The following is a 20,483-nucleotide window of genomic DNA, read 5'->3' on the forward strand; positions in this document are numbered from 1 at the left end:
AACGTTGATCTGTCTTAAACTATTGGAATAAAAGTTATATTTTAAGGAATCCGTGAGTGCCACCAACCATTTTTTCTATTTGGATATCCAAGCCCTGGTGTTGCACCCGGTTTGGTTACTGTGGAGCCTGAGTGCAAGGTACTATTTTACTCTTGTGTGTGTATATGTATGTGTGTGTATATGTATGTGTGTGTATACATTTTTTAAAAAAATATTTTTATTATATAGTGATATATACGTATATATTATCACAATACAGTTGGAACAAAATAACACACATCTATATATTTAATTATTTACTTTTAATTTTATTTTTTTACGTATTTACATATTTTTTTATATTATATATAAATATATATATATATAATATATAACAATAATTATATATATTTAATCAGTATCAGTCTACGTGTAATTTGATATTAATATAAATGTGTGTGTGTGTGTGTGTGTGTGTGTGTGTGTGTGTGAGTGTGTATATATATATATATATATATATATTAAAAGAAGAAAAAAATATTATACTGATTAACATTTAATTTATTAACAGACAGCAGGGGGACTACCTGTCATTACAGGCAGTCCCCCTGCTGGCAATGCAGCAGCCAGCTAACCCGGCCATGTGATTGTGAGGTCCTCGCAAGGACCTCACTCACATGGCCGGGGGGCTGCTAGAGGGCGGACGTGCCGGCGACCGGGTAAGTAAGAAAAGACCGGAGGGCGTACAATTACGCCCGGCGGCGTTTAGAGCCGCTTAAAATAGGGCGTAATTGTACGCCCTCCAGTCTTAAGGGGTTGACCCCTAAAGACTGCAGCCAAATGTACAAGTTGTGATCAAAACAAAACGTAAACAAAACCTGGCATTTGCGCTATATGTCTGTCCAACCATATTTCACCTCTTTCATATTAAATGCACCCACACTTATTATATATCATTTTATCCAGGGGAAACATGGCTTTCATTTAACATAAAAATATTTAGGTATGGAACATAATTTAATATGAATAAAATGGAAAAAAATTGGAGATTTTTTTATTTTTTTTATTTTCTTGGTTCTACGTGACATTTTAACTGTGAATGTCAAAATACTGTTTGCTTTTACTGCAATAAAATACACATTTGTATTCAGCAATGTTTTACGTGTAAAACTGTACCCCCTATGTACAGGTTTTATGGTGTTTTGGAAAGTAACAGGGTCAAATATAGCATGATAAATGTTTCAGTTTTCTTACATGGAAATTCGCCAGATTGGTTAATGAAAATTACCTCCGTGATGGCATACCAAGGTATGGGGATGTCCAGTCTTTTTTTAGTAGCCACTTGGTCACAAACACTGGCCAAAGTTAGTGTTAATATTTGAAAATGCAATAAACTAATTTGAACGCCAATTTTGCCCAGTGTTTGGGACTAAGTGGCTACTAAAAAAAGACTGGACATACCCCACTTGCAATACCCTGGGTTGTCTACTATTGCAAATGGTATGCCATCATGGGGGTAATTTTCATTCCTGGGCTACCGTATGGTCTCAAAGGCAACATAACCAACCTGGCGAATTTTAATGTGAAAAAACTGAAACGCAAGGCTTATATTTGACTCTGTAACATTTGAAAACCCCATAAAATCTGTACATGAGGGGTACTGCTATACTCGGGAGACTTCGCTGAACACAAATATTAGTTTTTCAAAACAGTAAAACTTATCACAATGTGGCGAAACCAGCCTCGCCACTGGGCATTGGAGAAGACTGATTGCCAGCCTCCTGCCATGTGACTATGGCCCCTGGGATGTATTGCCCTTTAAGAAACTTATTTGGGATTATTGGGTTTTGAAACACTTTTTCTGCCCCTTTGAATACATGGGAAGGTGTGCCCCTCCCCCGTTTCCTGTATATTGTTCTCCAGCAGGGCGCTGTCCCAGGGACACTGCCAGACCAGTTGGAACTTGTTGTTTTGCCCTTGCTCTGGTTTAACCGCATGGCGATTTGACTGTGTTCGTGGGATCTGAGCGCTGTTCGGATTTAGTGAGGGGTTCTGTTCAATATAAGGGGAATTATGTATTTTTAGGTATTTTTTACTGTTGTAAATGGAGATATGCCCTGTACTGGAGATAAGTTACCTCACCTAACTTTTAAACAACTAGAGGCAATTGTATGATTTTTGAGTATGTTTGTATATGGAGTATGCTGATTCTGAAAATGTATGTTTTATGTGAATGACATGTATATTTTGAAAGTTATTAATATTGTGTAAAAACTGTATTTTCTGCCTGTGATTAAGTTAGTCTATTGTGTTGAGATAATTGTATCACAGGCGGAGGGAAGGATTTCTGCTGGTATGAATGGGAGTGTTTAGCTGTTTTGTAATGTATTGATTGGTTGTTCTTCGAAACCCTGTGGGCGGTACTATGTTTGTAAAATGGGCATAAAAGCAGAGTGTTGGATTAAAAGCTTCACCCTCGATTTGGAGTGCTGTCTCCTATTGGGGGGAACCTGCTACAAAGGATTGCTATGCTTTGCATATTCCCTTGCTGTAATCGCTCCTAAGCTCTTGTAAAGGTTCGACCTGCGGTGGTTGTGGTGTCTGCTAGAGTGCTTTGGCGTCCTCAAGAAGCACTAGGAGCATCCTTCAATGGAGGTACCCAGTCGGGGTGCCAGGTGATCCGTTACACACAACAAATAAATTGTCAGTGTAAGTGCCATTTGTGTGTGAAAAATGCAATAAATGTCACTGATGTCGTTGTAATACATTTTACTGTTTCAAAACAGGTTTTGTAGTGTCTTGGAAAGTTACAGGGTTAAATATAGTGCTAGCAAATTAAATTCCCTGAACTTTCGGCCTGGGTTGTCAGGCAGGTCCTACAAATTGTAATTAATAAAATGGCCTAATTATGTAAAATTATTGCATAAATATATACATAGAAATATTATATTATACAAATAGAATCAAAGAAACCGCATTTTAGGAACCTGTAGAGCCAGACTAATAAATCTCAGAGACCTATTGCTAGTAACATACTGGTGATACCCGTATTCCTACACACTCATCAAGATATATATACATGTATCTACCTGAAGGTTTAGATCACACGCTGTAGGGTCATCTCAATTTCTTTGTATCCTATGTATATAGTATATATCTTGTATTTATATTGGACTACTGTATATTTTCAGGCAAACACAGCTAGCCACTTTTGTCTTTCGGCATTGTGACTAGCTTTTGTCTTTTCTTTCTTTCCTTTTTTGTTTGTTGTTTAGGGGTTAAGCCCCTGGAGTTTTCTCACGGTACTTACGTTGGCCTCTCACCGCGGCAGCACCACACTAGTGGTGTATGTCCAGCGGCGATAGACCAACTATCAGTTTTATATATCAATATTAAAATACACTTAGACTGTGTATGTGTGTAATATACTTAGATCATATATATATATAATATGATATAAAAAATATAACAATCTAAGTATTATTTATTTATACCCTGATTTTAGCATGTTTTATTTTATTTTTAGACAGCAGGGGGAGTACCTGTCATTACACTGCTGGCAATGCCTTGGACGGCTATGCCGTCCATGTGATCATGAGGTCCTCGTAAGGACCTCGTGATCACATGGCTCAGAGGGGCGGAAGAGGAAGTAGGAGGGCTCCCAGGTGAGTCCCCATACTGCAATCGCCGGCGTGGGAACGCCCGCGACTGGGTAAGTACATAAGATTGCAGGGTGTTTTATGCTGCCCTGCGGCGTTTAGAGCCATCTAAATAGGGACGGCATAGAACTCTCTGCCGTCTTAAGGGGTTAAAGCACATTCCATTAATCATGGCCTTAACGGCTTTAGCTACACCTTCGTAAATTTGTGTGGCAGCCACTTGGTCGTCTCTGCACACATTTTTGAAACCTTACAGATTAGACATACTGGCCTCAGAAGAAGCTTTTTTTTGGCGCAAGGTGTTACAAGCAGTGATTAAATGAGTCCCACACTTAGGGATTGTTTGTTATGACTGTCGTAATGCGCTGCCTCTAATCTGATGGGAAAAGCATACATTATTACTTACCGTGAATGTATTTATTCGAGGCAATGCCCACTTTCTCTCTCTCACCCCCACTTTTTTTCCCTTCGTATAGTGGCAGTACTTACAAGTGGGATGTTCCTTAGGGTTCTGGACAAGAATCTCCCCCTTCTTTAGAATTTAAATGTTGTGCTCCGCCTGCTGCCTCCATATAAGCTGTTACCCAGAGATACACACCAGTTCTTCTTGTCCCGGCAACGGGACGGACAGGTTTCCCCACAGTGCAGGTGGAGATTTGGTGTGTTCAGCACAGGTTGCTGACCGGGAGGGGAGTGCCCGATAGTTTCCGGGGCGGGAACTGAGCGGCAATAGTACTTCCGGGTTCGCGTTACGGAACGCGACCGGGTACTGTCTTTTGTGGTTTTCTGACGGAGTTCCCAGGCGGTCCTCCTTCATTGCTCGTTACGCATGCGCACAGTGGTGGAACGCACGCCCGGGAGGCTTTGCGTTCCACCGAACACAGAATCGCGCTACTGAGCATGCGTGAAACGGTGTTTGGCGCCAAATTCAAAATTTGGACCTATATGGCTGTGCAGGACCTTCCTGACCCCAAGGGTGGGTGTACAGTCCTGGTTCTCAGTGTCACCAGCCCTCCTACACGGATCTTAGGTGATTTGAGGTGAGATTTAACTATTTAAACTCTCCTTTTGACGGATGCCAAGCAGACTGATATGGCATCCTTCCTGGGCTGGTTTCATGAAAATTTGTCCCAGACATTTGAATCTTTTAAAGATGCTGTGAAAAAAGAACCGGCTATTCGGGAGAAACTGCCCACAAAGCGTAGGAGGAATAGATCTCCTTCTGTGTCTGACATCTCTTCTGGTGAATGCTCTTTTTTTTCACCTTCGGATATTTCCAGCCTGGCTTCAAGTGTGGAGGAGGGTTTTCCACCAGAAGAGCTGAAGAAATTTATTAAAGAAGTGACGACGGCTGTACAAGAAACTGAACCTACCAAGGGTAAGGTTAAAGGTTTCCCAATGTCTCCTAAAATTTTGGATCTCCTTCATAGAGAATGGAAGAATCCTGAAAGACGTGCGTTCATTTCAAAGCATTTTAAACTGCTGTTCAAGCTACAGTCTGAAGAAAAATGGGAAGATCTTCCTAAGGTGGATGTTCAGATTGCCCAGCTATCAAAGAAAACCACTATACTCATTGGCGAAGTCTCAGGGCTTAAAGACCCAATGGACAAACGAGCCGAAACTTTGTGTAGAAGAATATTCCAGGCCGCAGGATATCAGTGCAGAGCTGAAATTGAAGGTTTAGCGGTTCTCAGAGCTCAGAGCGTTTGGCTACAAGCCCTGGAAGATTCCCTTATGGGAAAATCAGATACAGATCCTTCCCATCTCTTGTTCCTACTGAAACTATCCAATGAATTCCTTTCGGATGCCTCTGATGAGTTTCTTCGTTTATCAGCGAGAATTATGGGTTTGTCGTCAGTAGCCAGAAGATCTCTTTGGCTACGAACTTGGACAGCTGACTCTGCGTCTAAGGCATCCTTATGTGAATTACCCTTTGAGAGGAACAAACTTTTTTTGGCACTCCTTTGGAAGACATTATTAGACAGATGTCTGATACGAAGAAAGCCCTGCCTCTGGAATCAAGAACCCAGGGATATAAAATATTTCAATGCAAGGGTCAGAGGTCCTTTCGTTACCAAGGGCGGTTTCGCAGGTTTCAAAAACAAGGTGGAAACAGCCAGTGGTCTAGACAGGAATCCAACAGGCATGACAAAAAGAGGAAGTTTTGACGCCATAAGAGTGGGAGGACGCCTTCGGTTCTTCGCCCAAGAATGGGAAAAGAGTACTTCAAATGGGTGGATTACAAGAACCGTTTCAGAAGGTTACAGAATAAAGTTTTCATCGAAACCACATCCATCCTTCCTACTGTCAAGCTATCCATCAAAAGTAAAAACAGAGGCTCTCCTAACAGAAGCTCTTCTTCTTTTAAGAAAAGATGTGGTAGAGAAGGTACCCAAACGTTGGGAATTTCAGGGAGTTTACTCACGCCTTTTTCTGGTTCAAAAACCAGATGGATCCTTTCGGCCGATTCTAGACCTGAAACAAGTCAACACCTGCTTACCGTACCAGAAGTTCCGTATGGAAAGTATTCTGTCTGTGACACACATTTTACAAAAGGGAGATTTCATGGCAAGGTTAGATTTAAAAGATGCTTATCTCCATGTACCGGTTTCAGAATCTTCCCGGAAGTTTCTCAGGTTTGCGGTTCTAACAAGAAAGCGAAGGATTCTCCATTTACAATTCAAGGCTCTTCCCTTTGGCCTGTCCTCAGCTCCTCGAGTTTTTACGAAAATCCTGGCACCCATAGCGGCAGTTTTACGTCTGAAAGGTATCTCGATTGTTCCATACCTGGACGATTGGTTCCTGAAGGCCCAATCAAGACAACTGCTAAATCTTCATCTCAAGATTACAATGAAGGTTTTAAGAGATCCCGAACCTGGAAAAATCCAAGCTGACTGCGTCACGAAGTCTAGAGTTCTTGGGTCTTCGAGTAAATTCACAGTCCCTCTCTCTTTTTCTACCAATAGTGAAACAAATGAGGATTTTAAGTCGTATCAAAGCTGCAAAAAAAACCTAAGTTCAATCAGGGATGCTATGAGGTTACTAGGCCTCCTCACTTCTGCAATCCCAGCAGTGGCCTGGGCAAAGGCGGAATCAAAACCATTGCAATGGGACATCCTTTCCCAATAGACACGAAAACAGGAAGATCTAGACTCTCCCTTCCACCTATCCAAAGGGGTGAAAAGACAACTGCACTGGTGGAAACACAGAAGCAACATCTCAAAGGGCCTATCGTTTGCACAGGAACAATGGATTACGATAACCACAGATGCCTCCCAGATGGGTTGGGGCGCCCATCTAGGTTCTCAGTTCCATCAAGGTCTTTGGAACAGAGTGGAGGCAGGCGCTTCCTCAAATTTCAGGGAATTAAATGCGGTTTGGAAGGCACTGGTTTCCTTCAGCTCAGTCGTCACCAATCAGTCAGTGAGGATTCAGTCGGACAATGCCACTACAGTGGCTTATTTGAATCACCAGGGAGGCACGAAGGTGAAAGCTCTACAAGATCTCTGCTACCGCATAATGTCTTGGGCTCAAGCGAGTCTTCTCGCTATATCAGCTACCCATATCAGAGGGTCTCTAAACGTTATTGCAGACGACCTCAGCAGAAGCCATTGGTCTCAGGCAGACTGGGCGCTATCAAACCAAGTTTTCTTGGAGCTGGTTTCGGAGGCCGGAGATAGACCTGTTGGCCACAAGGAGAAACAGGAAAGTACAAAGATTTGCTTCTCTCCATTCAGGAGATTACCCAGATGTCCTAGACTGTCTATCGATACCTTGGAACTTCGACATGGCTTATGTTTTCCCTCCTGTCGCTCTTATACCATGGATTGTCCAGAAAATAAGATGGGAGAAGGCAAGAATTTTGCAGTCCTGCCCTTCTGGCCGAACAGAAGTTGGTTTTCAGAAGTGGAAAACATGACAATCTCACGTTGGCATCTCCCAGTCTCTTCTCAAATATTGGAGAATGTGACTCTCCCCGTGGAAACTCTGGAGATGTTTCACCTGACGGCATGGTTGCTGCAAGGGTGATCCTTCAAGGCCATGGTCTTTCTGACCTTTTATGTGACGTGTTGCTGTCTTCTGTCCGCTTGTCCACTTCGAAAATCTATTTCAGAGTTTGGATGAAGTTCAGAACCTGGTGTTCACTTCGAGGTTTGGATCCGGCCAAAGCCTCTATTCTGGAAATTCTTTCTTTTTTGTAAGATGGGTTTGAAGCCGGCCTGGGAGTATCTACGCTCAAAGGCCAGATTTCAGCTCTAAGTCACTTCCTGGTTCGTGACATTGCCTCAAACCTGCTTATTCGAAGATTTCTTAAGTCCATAAGGCTTAAGAGGCCTCCTAAGTTAGTACCTTTCCCTACTTGGGATCTGTCTCTGGTGCTTCAAGCCCTTTGTGAACCACCGTTTGAACCATTACTGGAGGTTCTTATCAAGCTACTTACCTTCAAGACGGCTTTCCTGGTGGCTATGACCTCTGCTAGAAGAGTAGGTGAGATCCGAGCTCTCTTCCCCCCCCGGAATTCACCATTTTTCATCAAGACAAGGTGGTCCTGCACACCAAGCCTTCTTTTTTGTCTAAGGTTATTTCTAGTGCTGCGATTAACCAACCTATTGTCCTGCCGGCTTTTTGTCAATCTCCTACATCGGATCTGGAAAGAAAGTGGCATCTCCTAGATGTTTGAAGATCCCTGAAAATCTATCTTCAGAAGACTCAGGGATTTAGATCCTCAGATCATCTATTTGTATACTTTCAGGGCACTAACAGGGGTTGTGCTGTCTCAGGACCCTCTTTGGCCAGATGGCTGACGAATACAATCAGGATGGCTTATCAATCCAAAGGGATTCCCCTTAGTTTCCCGTTAAAGGCTCATTCCACTAGAGCTATGGCGACCTCCTGGGCTGAAAAAGCAGCCGCCTCACCTGAAGACATCTGCAAAGCTGCTACTTGGTCTTCCTTACATACCGTTATCAAGCATTATAGGCTGGACGTATTCTCATCATCTGAAGCTGCTTTTGGGCGTAAGGTGCTACAAGCTGTGGCCTGCTGAGTTCCCACCCTTTTGTTTTATGCAGGGGTCTTGCTATATCCCACTTGTAAGTACTGCCACTATACGAAGGGAAAAACAGTAATTTTACTTACCGTTAATGCCCTTTTTCTTGGTATAGTGGCAGTACTGGCTTTCCCTCCGCTTTCAAATAGATTAAATTCTTTGCATCATTCGGTCTCCATTTGGTTCTTTTGTATTACTGGTGTGTGTCTCTGGGTTACAGCTTATATGGAGGCAGCAGGCGGAGCACAACATTTTAAATTCTAAAGAAGGGGGAGCTTCTTGTCTAGAACCCTAAGGAACATCCCACTTGTAAGTACTGCCACTATACTAAGAAAGGGATTTACGGTAAGTAAAATGACTGTTTTTCCCTAATAAATTATCTTTGCAGTTACCCAACTTTGGTATTTTGGATGTTAAAGGCACTTTATAGTGCCAAAGGAGATTTGGTGGAGGTTCCAAAAAATTGGGGGGTTTGCCTGCCCCCAAAATGTGTACTAAATTTATTTTTATTTTTGTACTAGACACCACAGATCATTTAGAATTGGAAAAATGTTTACATGCTCATATTAAATTTCTTTAACTGGCTGATTTCTTCTTGTTTCACAGGGATATGGAGGATGTTGACTGGCACAGCAGTGCTATTGTGGAACGTGTTAACTCTTACAAAGTAAAAACCCTTTCTGGTCAAATATATAAATTAAAAGGAGACCCTGATCTTGACGCTATGAAGTTAGCAGGTGACTTTTTTTCTTAAATAATTTTCTCTTAATAAGCCTTTAATGCTGTTGCTCAAGGTTTTTCGGTTTAAATATAAATACACTAAGTTAAGATCATAACTACTTAAAGCATTTGTTACAGAGCTGAAAATTATTTTAATTCTCTGGTGAAATATTTATTCCTAATTATTATCTGCAGTAGTAAACTAGGAATATCCTTTGATATGGACTGGTAGCCTCCTGAAAACATTTTAATGTTAATAATCCAGTTTTTACGTTAAAATGTCTACAGGGACATACTATACATACTAACTGCATTAAGGTTCTGGTGACTAGAGTGTCCCTTTAAAGTCCATTTATTGCCCTGGTTACTGACACATTGAATGATAGTTGAAAAAAATAATCCAAATTGATTTTTAACCCCTGTAATTTCATAAATACAGACCTGCAAATTTTCATAGGTTCATAGCTCAGATGGCCATTTCAGTATGCCAACATAAAAAAAAAAATAAAAAATCTAAGGTGTGAAGTTCTTTCCGGAGCACAGTAATAGCCTTCAAATCTGTTAAGCCCAAACTTTACTGCAGGGCTCGACAAATCACAGGTCGCCATTGCGATTTATGAATTTGTCAGCCCGTTCCCTCAGAGAGAGGGAGAGAAAGTGGCGAGGTAGCGGTAATCTTCTTGCTCTGCCTTGTGCCTCTTCTCCCTTGCATCCTGCAATGATGCCGGCAGCCGGAATATGACGTCACTCCGTCCCCAGCAGCACTAAATGGTGCAAGGGAGAAGAGCTTTAAGATGGCTCAACTGGACGCCAGAGAAAGCCAATCCACTCCAGCTCTCTGGGAGGCTGGGTGGACTTAAATTGTATTGAAACTGTTTAGGTGATTGGTCCCCCTCCAATCACATGGGAATGGTGTTTTTACGCACTTTTTTTTTTTTTTTTACGCCATGCCGGTCTCGCTGCTGCTGGACCCGCCTCCATGGCTAAGAGAGCTCTTCGCTAATCCAATACTTTCCCATAGGAAAGCATTGTAGGCTATTGCGCATGTGCAGCAAAATTAGCATCTCCTCATAGAGATTCATTGAATCAGTGCATGGGAAATGTTCAGCATCTCCACGCAGAGAGTCTGTGTCCACTATTCTTGATCTCTGAAGGGTCTGAGCTTTATTCTGGCGTTTTCATTAACATCTTTGATTTGGCAAACTATTCCTTTAGCAAATATGTTTGCATGTAACAGGGTTGCCACCCATTCTACCAGAGACGTGGCTAACAACTGGGTATCCAAGCAGTACATGTCTGTGATGCAAATTTTCATGGCAACCACTTGGCCAAACTTTTGTATCTGCTTGTGTGTTACGTATCCATCCTCTCCATGTGGCGATTATAGTGGTTACCTTCCTGAGAGTGGTGGAAGTGCCGCTCTGCAGTCCTGCGCCATTATGCCTGACTTTTGTAACATGTCGGATGCCAGCCGTTGCAAATCTACGCCATATTATATCCCCACGTCTGCACATGTTAATGACTACGTCAACATGCGTGCAACGTCATGCAAAAGACGCACACCCACGTTTTGGGGTCAAAGATCAGGTACGGCCAATCGGATTTGCAGGAGAGTTATTTAAACTCCTTTTTCCTTCCACTCATTGCTCTGTCGTAGTTTCCCTTTGCTGGTTATCAGAGTGTGTGTTCCTGATCGTATTATTTGTTTTTTCACTTTAGCTTCCTTTTGACTTCACTGATTTCTGGTATGCTAGACTTTTTTGGCTTTCCCTCATCGTTGTCTCATTGTGTATCCCTGACCTCTGCAAGTATTTTTACTTTTCTTGGATACATTAAGTCTGGCCATTTTAAGGTCTGGTTAGACGTTATCCTTAGTCCTAGGTGTGATACTATTTCTGCGTGCTAAATCAATTGGTAATCCTGACAGTTATTTTAATATTTTTTTTCCATAGTTGATCTCCTCTGTCCTTTAATGTGGCTTGAGTATACCTTAACAGTAGCATTCTTACTCAGGGGGAGTGGTCCACACCTGGAAACCGGTGGTGGAGGGGTGAACTTGTAATTGTCTTATTAATCCTTGCCCCCTCTAATAATATTGTAAAGCGCTACAGAATCTGTATATAAATGGCAATTAATATTGAGAATTAAACTAAATAACTAGTCCCTGCATATTTGTCAGCCGACACCTGTTCCCTCCACGTCGCAAACCCATGAATATGATTTCAGGTCTGATCGAGATAGCGACCCAATGCCCAAATAAAATTGAGAAACCCAGCTTAGGAGTAGCCAGTAAAAAGTACTAAAGTCCTTAACCCAAGAGGCTAGAAGTTTTGGGAGTTATACTTTATTTATTTTTTTGAGAGCCCCTTGGTTCAGGAAATACAGAGAAAAGCACCAGACACACGTTTCACCCAGCGGCCATTGCCGGGATCATCAGGAGTGTTGGAGGCAGTCTGCAAGCCATGCGGTTTTTGAATGAAACCTTTAAGGCTGTCATTGGTTAATTGACCACTGGTGGGGCTTATCCACTAAGCGGTTATTTCTGCCGAAGTCTCCCGATTGTAAACACCAGGAAATAGAATATTGAAAAAAGTAAATGTGACAAACTCCTCTTCCCACGTGAGTTTGTCACAAGCTCATGAAGGAGCTTGCTTGCCAGCCTCCTGCCCACAGACTATGGGCCCTGCAGGGAAATCTGTAAAAGACTACCGAAGTTGACTGACCATTGGCACTGATTTCATGGAACTGTTTTGGGCATAGGACAATGTGCACGGTTGGTCAAAATGATGACTTCCATGGAAATCCCGAACCCCTGAACCGATCTGTGTGATTTTTGGATTTTTTGTGGGGTTTCCGTGTGGTGGTGTTGTATTGTATGTTTTTTTTTTTTGTTTTGTTTTTTTCTGTGCTTGGAGGTAATTGGATTAGATTAGTACAGTACTGATCCAGTTATCTAATTGTATATGGGAGTGTCATGCATTTAAACAGCTTTTGTCATTGGTCTGTGACTTTGTGCTGCAGTCCCCCACAAGGTCTAGAGGGGAGTGCCCCTTGCATGGGGACATGCATATAAGGCCAGTTATGGCTGCCAAAAAAATTCCAGCTTGTACTCCAAAACTCTGTCGTCCTGTTATTGGAGGGAAGGAAGATTTAACCCTTGGGTCTGCTGTTCCAGCTTGCAGGGGATTTAACGGGGAAAAGTCCTTGTAAGGACTAGAGCTCCTAGGACTGAGGGGTGTCTAGAGCTAATATCCCATTTGTCTCCAGGGTCCCGGTCAAGCTACAGCGACTGTGGGTAGAAGTGCTGAGGTTTGTTCCCTGTTCCAGCTAGAAAGCGGTCCTTGGCGGAGGAACCCAGTCAGGGGTACAGGGAGCTCTGTTACAGTATATAAGGATGAAACCTTGAGATTATATAAGAATGGGCTGCTGCACATCTAAGTCACAGGATGATATAAATAGTTACGGCAAATAAATACAGCTGTTAAAATTGTCAGAGGCAGAAGCCTCTATAATCATGAATCAAGCAGAAAGGTTGTTAGTAATTGCCTCTAAGTGTATTATCCTGTTCAGGAGTCTTGTTATAGGTTAGTAGGCAATGTTGGAAGATTAAGGACCACCCAGAAGGTATAACATTTGAAGAGATCAGGTCCATATGCCAGTCTCTTGAAGAGTAATATAGAGCATTGAATGATATGGCTGGACACTTCTAAATTTATGTTTATATCGGCAGAAGGGGTAAATCACATGGAGAAAATCCATTATATATTTTCTTTAGGGAACATAAGATTTGTTGATAGTAGAAAATCTTCTCAGACTAATAATTCCTGATGTGCTATGAATCTAAACAGTTTATAGTCCCCAAAGTAATCAAATATGGTATGAGAGAATCCGAAAAATAGTAAAAATGGTGGTAATGCCAAACAAAAGTAGAAAAAAAAAAATAATAATGATAAAGAAAACAAATTAAAATGTATAATGAATGATACATAATAAATATGCTGTTGGACCAAATAAGTATGTGATATACAGTTTAACATGTGATGATCTGGTTGACTTCACATGATTATGTGATGAAATTTGTGTAATTGAATTCTTCATTGAGTCCAAGAATACTCTGCGTTTTTAAAAGTGAAAAGCCATCTGAATTCCTATTGCAGTAATTTGGGTTTAATGTTCCCCCTTGTGTTTTAAGCATTTCAGTGGCTTGAAAAGAGGTTTGATGCTTCTCCATTGTGGAACTTGTGGATGTGTAGCTGTAGGCAGTGGCTGAGTGACCGGCAACAAAGGGTTGTAATCAATAGAGTATATTTGTAGCATGATATTATCACCAGTGGGGTACCTCAGGTATCTGTACTTGGACCCATTCTCTTTAACCCCTTAAGGACCGGACTGTTTTTGCGATGTTGTACATTTGCGACCAGGCATCTTTTTACACTTTTGTGGTGTTTGTGTTTAGCTGTAATTTTCCGCTCTCTCATTTACTGTTCCCATACAAATTATATATTGGGTTTTTTTCAGGTCAAAGGGGGCTTTCTTTACATACCATTATTTATATAATCTCATGTAATTTAATTTTAAAAAAAGAGAAAATATGATGAAAAATTGAAAAAAAATACATGTTTTTTGACTTTTATGTGAAAAATCTTTTACTCCTCTACAAAAGCGAATGGAAAAAAAACTGCTAAATAGATTCAAAATGTTGTCCTGAGTTTAAAAATACCCAGTGTTTACATGCTTTTTACTATTTTTTTGCATGTTATAGGGCTATAAGTACAAGTAGGATATTGCGGTCTCAAAACATACATTTTTAAAATGTATCAATAGTGACATTGTAACACTACTATCTGTCATAAATCTCTGAATACCACCCCACATGTACCTATTTTTTTTTTTATTTTTTTTAAAGTAGACAACCCAAGGTATTCAATATGGGGTATGTCCATACTTTTTTAGTAGCCACTTAGTCGCAAACACTGGCCAAAGTTAGCGTTCATATTTGTTTGTGTGTGAAAAAAGTAAAAAACTAAATTGAACGCTAATTTTGGCCAGTGTTTGTGACTAAGTGGTTACTAAAAAAGGCTGGACATACACCATTTGCAATACATTGGGTTGTCTTCTTTTGCAAATGGTATGCCATCATGGGGGTAATTCTCATTCCTCGGCTACCATACGCTCTCAAAGGCAACGTAACCAACCTGGCCATTTTCAATGTAAGAAATATTTGACCCATATATTTTACCCTGTAACTTTCAAAAACGCTATAAAACCTGTACGTGGGGGGTACTGTTATACTCAGGAGACTTTGCTGAACACAAATATTAGTGTTTCAAAACTGGAAAATGTATCACAACAATTATATCATCAGTAAAAGTGCTGTTTGTGTGTGAAAAATTCAAAAAAGTCACTTTCACTGACGATATCATCGCTGTGATATGATTTACTGTTTTGAATCACTAATATTTGTGTTCAACGAAGTCTCCCGAGTAAAACAGTACCCCTCATGTACAGGTTTTAGGGTGTCGTAGAACGTTACAGGGTAAAATACAGTGCTAACAAATTAAATTCTCTGGACTTTCGACCTGGGTTGGCAGGCAGGTCCCTTAAATTGCAATCAATAAAATTACTTAATTATGTAAAAATATTATATAAATACGCGCGTAGAATTTAAATATATATGCATATTTATATATTTGAAGTCTATGTGTATATTTATATAATTATTTATGTAATTTTGTATATGGACATATGTATAGTTCGTATTCTTTTTATTTATAGATACATAGATATATATACAATTTCATTCTAAGTGTATTTTGATATAAATATATATTAATATCAAAATACAGTTAGAATAAAATTTCATATAGATATATAATTTTTTTAATTTTTATTATTTTTTATACATTTTTTTATTTAAATTACTTATTTGTATTTTATAAATATATATAATATATATATATATAAAGTGTTTTTTATATTAATATATGTACATATTAATATAAAAATACACTTAGTATGACTGTGTGTGTGTATGTATGTATGTATGTATGTGTATATATATATGTATATATATATGTATATATATATATATATATGTGTGTGTGTGTGTGTGTGTGTGTATATATATATATATATATATATATATATATATATATATATATATCCTTATCTCTCTATCTCCGAACCTCTCTCTATCTCCGAACCTCTCTCTATCTCCGAACCTCTCTCTATCTCCGAACCTCTCTCTATCTCCGAACCTCTCTCTCCTCTAATCTCTAATATAAGCAGTTTTTCAGCACATTTTTTGCCATAATACAGACAGAGACTGTGGGGGCTGTCAGAGAGTTTACTTACCTCTTCTGCAGCTCCTGTCAGCTCCCTCCTCCTCCGCGCCGTCCGTTCAGCACCTCGGTCAGCTCCCACTGTAAGTCTCGCGAGAGCCGCGGCTCTCGCGAGACTTAGTGTGAGCTGATAGAGGTGCTGAACGGACCGGCGCAGAGGAGGAGAGAGCGGACAGGAGCTGCAGGAGAGGTAAGTAAACTCTCTGACAGCCCCCTCTTCCCCCCCCTACTGAACTACCAATGCCACTAGACCACCAGGGAAGGAGCCCCCCTCCCTGCTATGTATAAAGCAGGGAGGGGGGACGAAAAAAAATAAAATAATAATAAATATTACAAAAAAATAATAAAAAAATAAATATTAAAATAAAAAAATTATAATTAAATAAAATAAAAATTAATCCTAAAAAAATTGCCCACTCCCCACCAAGGCTCTGCAACACACACACACGCTGCACTCATACATACACACACGCTGCACTCATACATACACACACGCTGCACTCATACATACACACACGCTGCACTCATACATACACACACGCTGCACTCATACATACACACACGCTGCACTCATACATACACACACGCTGCACTCATACATACACACACGCTGCACTCATACATACACACACGCTGCACTCATACATACACACACGCTGCACTCATACATACACACACGCTGCACTCATACATACACACACGCTGCACTCATACATACACACACGCTGCACTCATACATACACACACGCTGCACTCATACATACACACACGCTGCACTCATACATACACACACGCTGCACTCATACATACACACACGCTGCACTCATACATACACACGCTGCACTCATACATACACACGCTGCACTCATACATACACACGCTGCACTCATACATACACACGCTGCACTCATACATACACACGCTGCACTCATACATACACACGCTGCACTCATACATACAATATGCAGTTAGCCAGATATATCACCTTTGAATGAAAAGCAGTTGATAAAGGACCTCTTATTATGTAAGTTTGGTTGGTCACAAAAGTTTTTATTTTGGTAGGTATTAGATATTTACAGTGGCTGTAAAAAAATCATTTTGTGGGTGTGAGCCATGTAGGTTGTGGTGCAGGTTGGGATAGATGACTATGGTCCAGGATGTCGTTCAAGTTTGGAGCTCTCTTGGCTGTCATTGTTGGTCTCTTCGTAATTATCTTCATAACGTTGTTGCTAGTGTATAAAATGTATTTATTATATCCATCACTGGTTCCCAACCAGTGTCAAATCTTGTTATGCATCTCATCGTTTGGTCAGCCCCTATCTCAGATGTTGGAGACTGGGTCCTAGCAATTTATTTATTTTTTTTTAAATTCTTTATTTTTGAATTCGACAGAGAAAGGCAATAGCAATAATCAAGCAACAATGGGGCTTGCGCAGAAGCCAGACTCAGGACATGGCAATCACTTATACATAAGTAACAGCGTTATGCGGCAGTACACATCCTATGTCGACTTTTATTACTCCACTTTTAATATAAGAAAACACATGTTATCATTTCTCTATGCCTAGTCGTCTGGTATTGCGAATGTACTGTAACCATTTAACTTACGCAGCAGCCAGCTCTTCTGCGCGTAGTCTGTATAAATTTGTACGCAACCCAAGCCTGGCCTAATGGCAATCCCCCTCACGACCCGGTCCCGGATCGTTCATGGGTTGCCTCCCTGTCGAGAACATTTTTAAACTTTTATTCAAGCCCTGCATGAGGATTGTCAAAGCTCTGTGACACCCAGTCAGGGTAGCCAAACGATTCCACTGTACCGTCCAATCCGTCAAACAGGCTAGCGAGAAGAGAAAAAAAGAGAGGAAAGAAGAGAATGCGAGAAAAAGGAGAAAAGAGGAAAAAGTCCAGATAGAGGATAAGAAGAAAAAAGGGGGGAAAAAGTTTGGTGGGGGGGGGGGGGTGAAAAAGATGAGGAAGTTGAGAGGTACGAGACAAGGACGAACCAACCTCTGTCGGAGAGTGTCCCTTAAAGGATGCTTAAAGAAGAATGGGGGGGAGGAGGAGGAGGGAGAAGGGGGATACCACTGAACAATGATCAGAAATGAAAAAAACACGGTCCCCACCTTCGTCCGCACCCAGTCAAATAGCCACGGGCCTATTTACTAGCCTCTTCAATCAGCCAGAGCGCAATTGTCCCAAGGTTCCCATAGTTTCAGGAATCTCTCCACAGATCCCTTCACCCTGGCCGTCAGGTCATCCATTAGCCTGCAGTCCTTTATTTTGGGTACTATGGTTTGGATATCAGGGCCTTCCGGCGACAGCCACGCCGTGGCTATTGCCCTGCGAGCACTTGGGGTCACTTTGTGTATTAATGCCTGTTCTCGTTTGGACCAGCCCTCAACAGATCTGTTAAGCAGATAGGTCCACGGATTCAGGGGCAGTGGCCTGCCAAACACCTGTATCAGTATATCTTTGACTGCTGTCCAAAAGGCCTGAACTTTTGGGCACTCCCACCACATATGTAGATAAGTGCCGCGCATGCCACATCCTCTCCAACAATTGTCAGTTTCCGTTTTGTGCATATGGTAAAGTTGTGTAGGGGTGGTATACCATCGCAGCATGGTCTTCCAGGATTGTTCCTGAAAAGTGGTGCATATGGAGGCCTTAGAGTTTGCCTCCCAGATTTCTTGCCATTCAATGCCTTCGAGCACTTCTCCCAATTCAGATTCCCATTTATCTGTGTACGGTAAGTTTCCCCATTCCTTGTTCTTCTCGCTTAGGTGGGCGTATAAGAGCGTAATCGATCCCTTGGGAGTTACCCCTTGTAGGCACATTGATTCATAAAATGTCATCTGTTTCATAGCTGCCGCTTTTATGTGTGCTTGTCTTGCATAGTCCCGGATTTGAAGATACCTAAAGAAATCTGCGGGGGTCATGTGGGAGTCCTGTTGGAGGTCTGTGAATTGAATTATGGTTCCGTTCCGGTATAGCTGGTGAATCCTCTGTAGTCCAGTTTTTTCTATTTGTTTAAATTCCCGAGGTGCCATTCCTGGAGGAAAATCGCGGTTCCGCAGTATTGGAGTGAGAGGGGACGGTGTGGATGCGAGAGAGTATCTGGATCTGCTACGGTCCCAAATGTGAATAGAGTTAAGAACCGCCGGGCACGTCGTCCGTATGATAGGTCTGCTGTCTTTAGAGGCCCACATGGCAAATTGGGGGACGTCGGATCCAACCATCATGGACTCTATGTCCACCCATCTCCTCTCGGCGGGTGGTGAGTGCCACATCGCAATCTGCGTCAGTTGAGCAGCCAGGTAATAGAAGTATAGGTTTGGGAGGCCAAGCCCGCCTCTATCTTTGCGTCTGTAAAGCACCTGTCTGGCTATCCTGTGCCTCTTGTTGTGCCAAACGAAATCTCCTATTGCCTTTTGTAGCGGAGCCAGCTGTGATTTAGCGACCTGTATCGGCAGGGCCTGAAACAGGAACAGGATGCGCGGTAGTATGTTCATTTTCACCGCGTTTACCCGTCCTATCCATGATATTGGTTTGTCGTCCCATCTTTCCAGGTCGGAGATCAAAGATCTGAGCATGGGAGTATAATTAGCCGCGTATAAGCGTCCGCTGTCCGCGGTCAGATGAATCCCTAAATAGGTCAGCGACCCTGTTTCGATCCTGATCTTATAGGCCTCCCTTATCCGTCCCACTGCTTCCTCTGGAATTCCTATCGGTAAGGCGCTTGACTTTTGCATATTGGCCTTATAGCCTGAGTAGGTCCCGTACTCTGTTATTACGTTCCGCAAGGTTGAAATCGATTCCTCTGGGTTTGTTAGCGTCAAAAGAATATCATCCGCATATGCTGAAACGGTAAATTCTTCTCCCCCCACCGCAACCCCGCTGATCCCAGGGTCACGACGTATAGCCTGCAGTAGAGGTTCCAGTGCCAAGGTAAAAAGTAGGGGAGATAAGGGGCACCCCTGCCTTGTCCCGTTAAAGAGTTGAAAAGGAGACAATGGGGCACCTGTAATCTGTATTTGGGCTCTCACGTTGTGGTACATCGCTTGTGTCATCGCTATGTATTCACCAGGGAAGCCCAAGTGCTTCATAACCGTAAATAGAAATCGCCATCTGACCCTGTCGAAGGCTTTCTCAGCGTCCATAAACACCACGAGCGTTGGGGCAGCTACAGCTGTCTGTTTCCATATTAAATCGATATTCCTCCTGGTGTTTTCAAACAGCTGCCTGCCCCGTATAAAGCCTACCTGGTCTGCGTGGATAATCGAGGTCAGAAGTGGGTTTAACCTATCCGCTTGTATCCGAGCTAATATTTTCAGATCATGGTTGATCAGAAATATGGGTCTAAAATTCTCAGGATATAGGGGGTCCTTGTTCGGTTTGGGCAGTAAGATTATGGTAGCCAAGGTCATATCAGATTGTAATTGTCCCCCCTCTCGCAAGTCCGCAAAGAGACGTACCATATGTGGGGTCAGTTCCTCCCTAAAGGCCTTGTATTAGGCTCCATCGAAGCCATCAGGACCCGGTTGCCTTATTGCCTTTCAGATTAGAAATGGCCTTGTCTATCTCTACCTCCGTGACTTCCATGGCCAGGCTAGTTGCTGCCTCCCTAGTCAGTTTGGCCATCCCCAATCCGTTGAGATAAGTGAGAATGTTTCGTTCTTCCTCCAGCTCAGACAGCGTACTCTCTGGTGTGTGGTTGTATAGTCGCTTATAGAAATC

General features: G+C 41.9%; 1 protein-coding gene across 1 annotated transcript in view; it reads left to right on the plus strand.

Annotated features, from left to right (window-relative positions):
• The window catches only part of LOC134582597 (uncharacterized), a 146,154-nt gene that overhangs the window by 53,915 nt on the left and 71,756 nt on the right, over positions 1 to 20,483 (plus strand). Inside the window, exon 5 of the mRNA XM_063439266.1 lies at positions 9,295 to 9,425. Within this exon, the coding sequence (XP_063295336.1) occupies positions 9,295 to 9,425 (131 nt within the window). The remainder of the gene's footprint in view (positions 1 to 9,294; positions 9,426 to 20,483) is intronic.

This window comes from Pelobates fuscus, chromosome 13 (assembly GCF_036172605.1).
Source record: "Pelobates fuscus isolate aPelFus1 chromosome 13, aPelFus1.pri, whole genome shotgun sequence".
In the NCBI taxonomy this organism is placed as follows: Eukaryota; Metazoa; Chordata; class Amphibia; order Anura; family Pelobatidae; genus Pelobates; species Pelobates fuscus.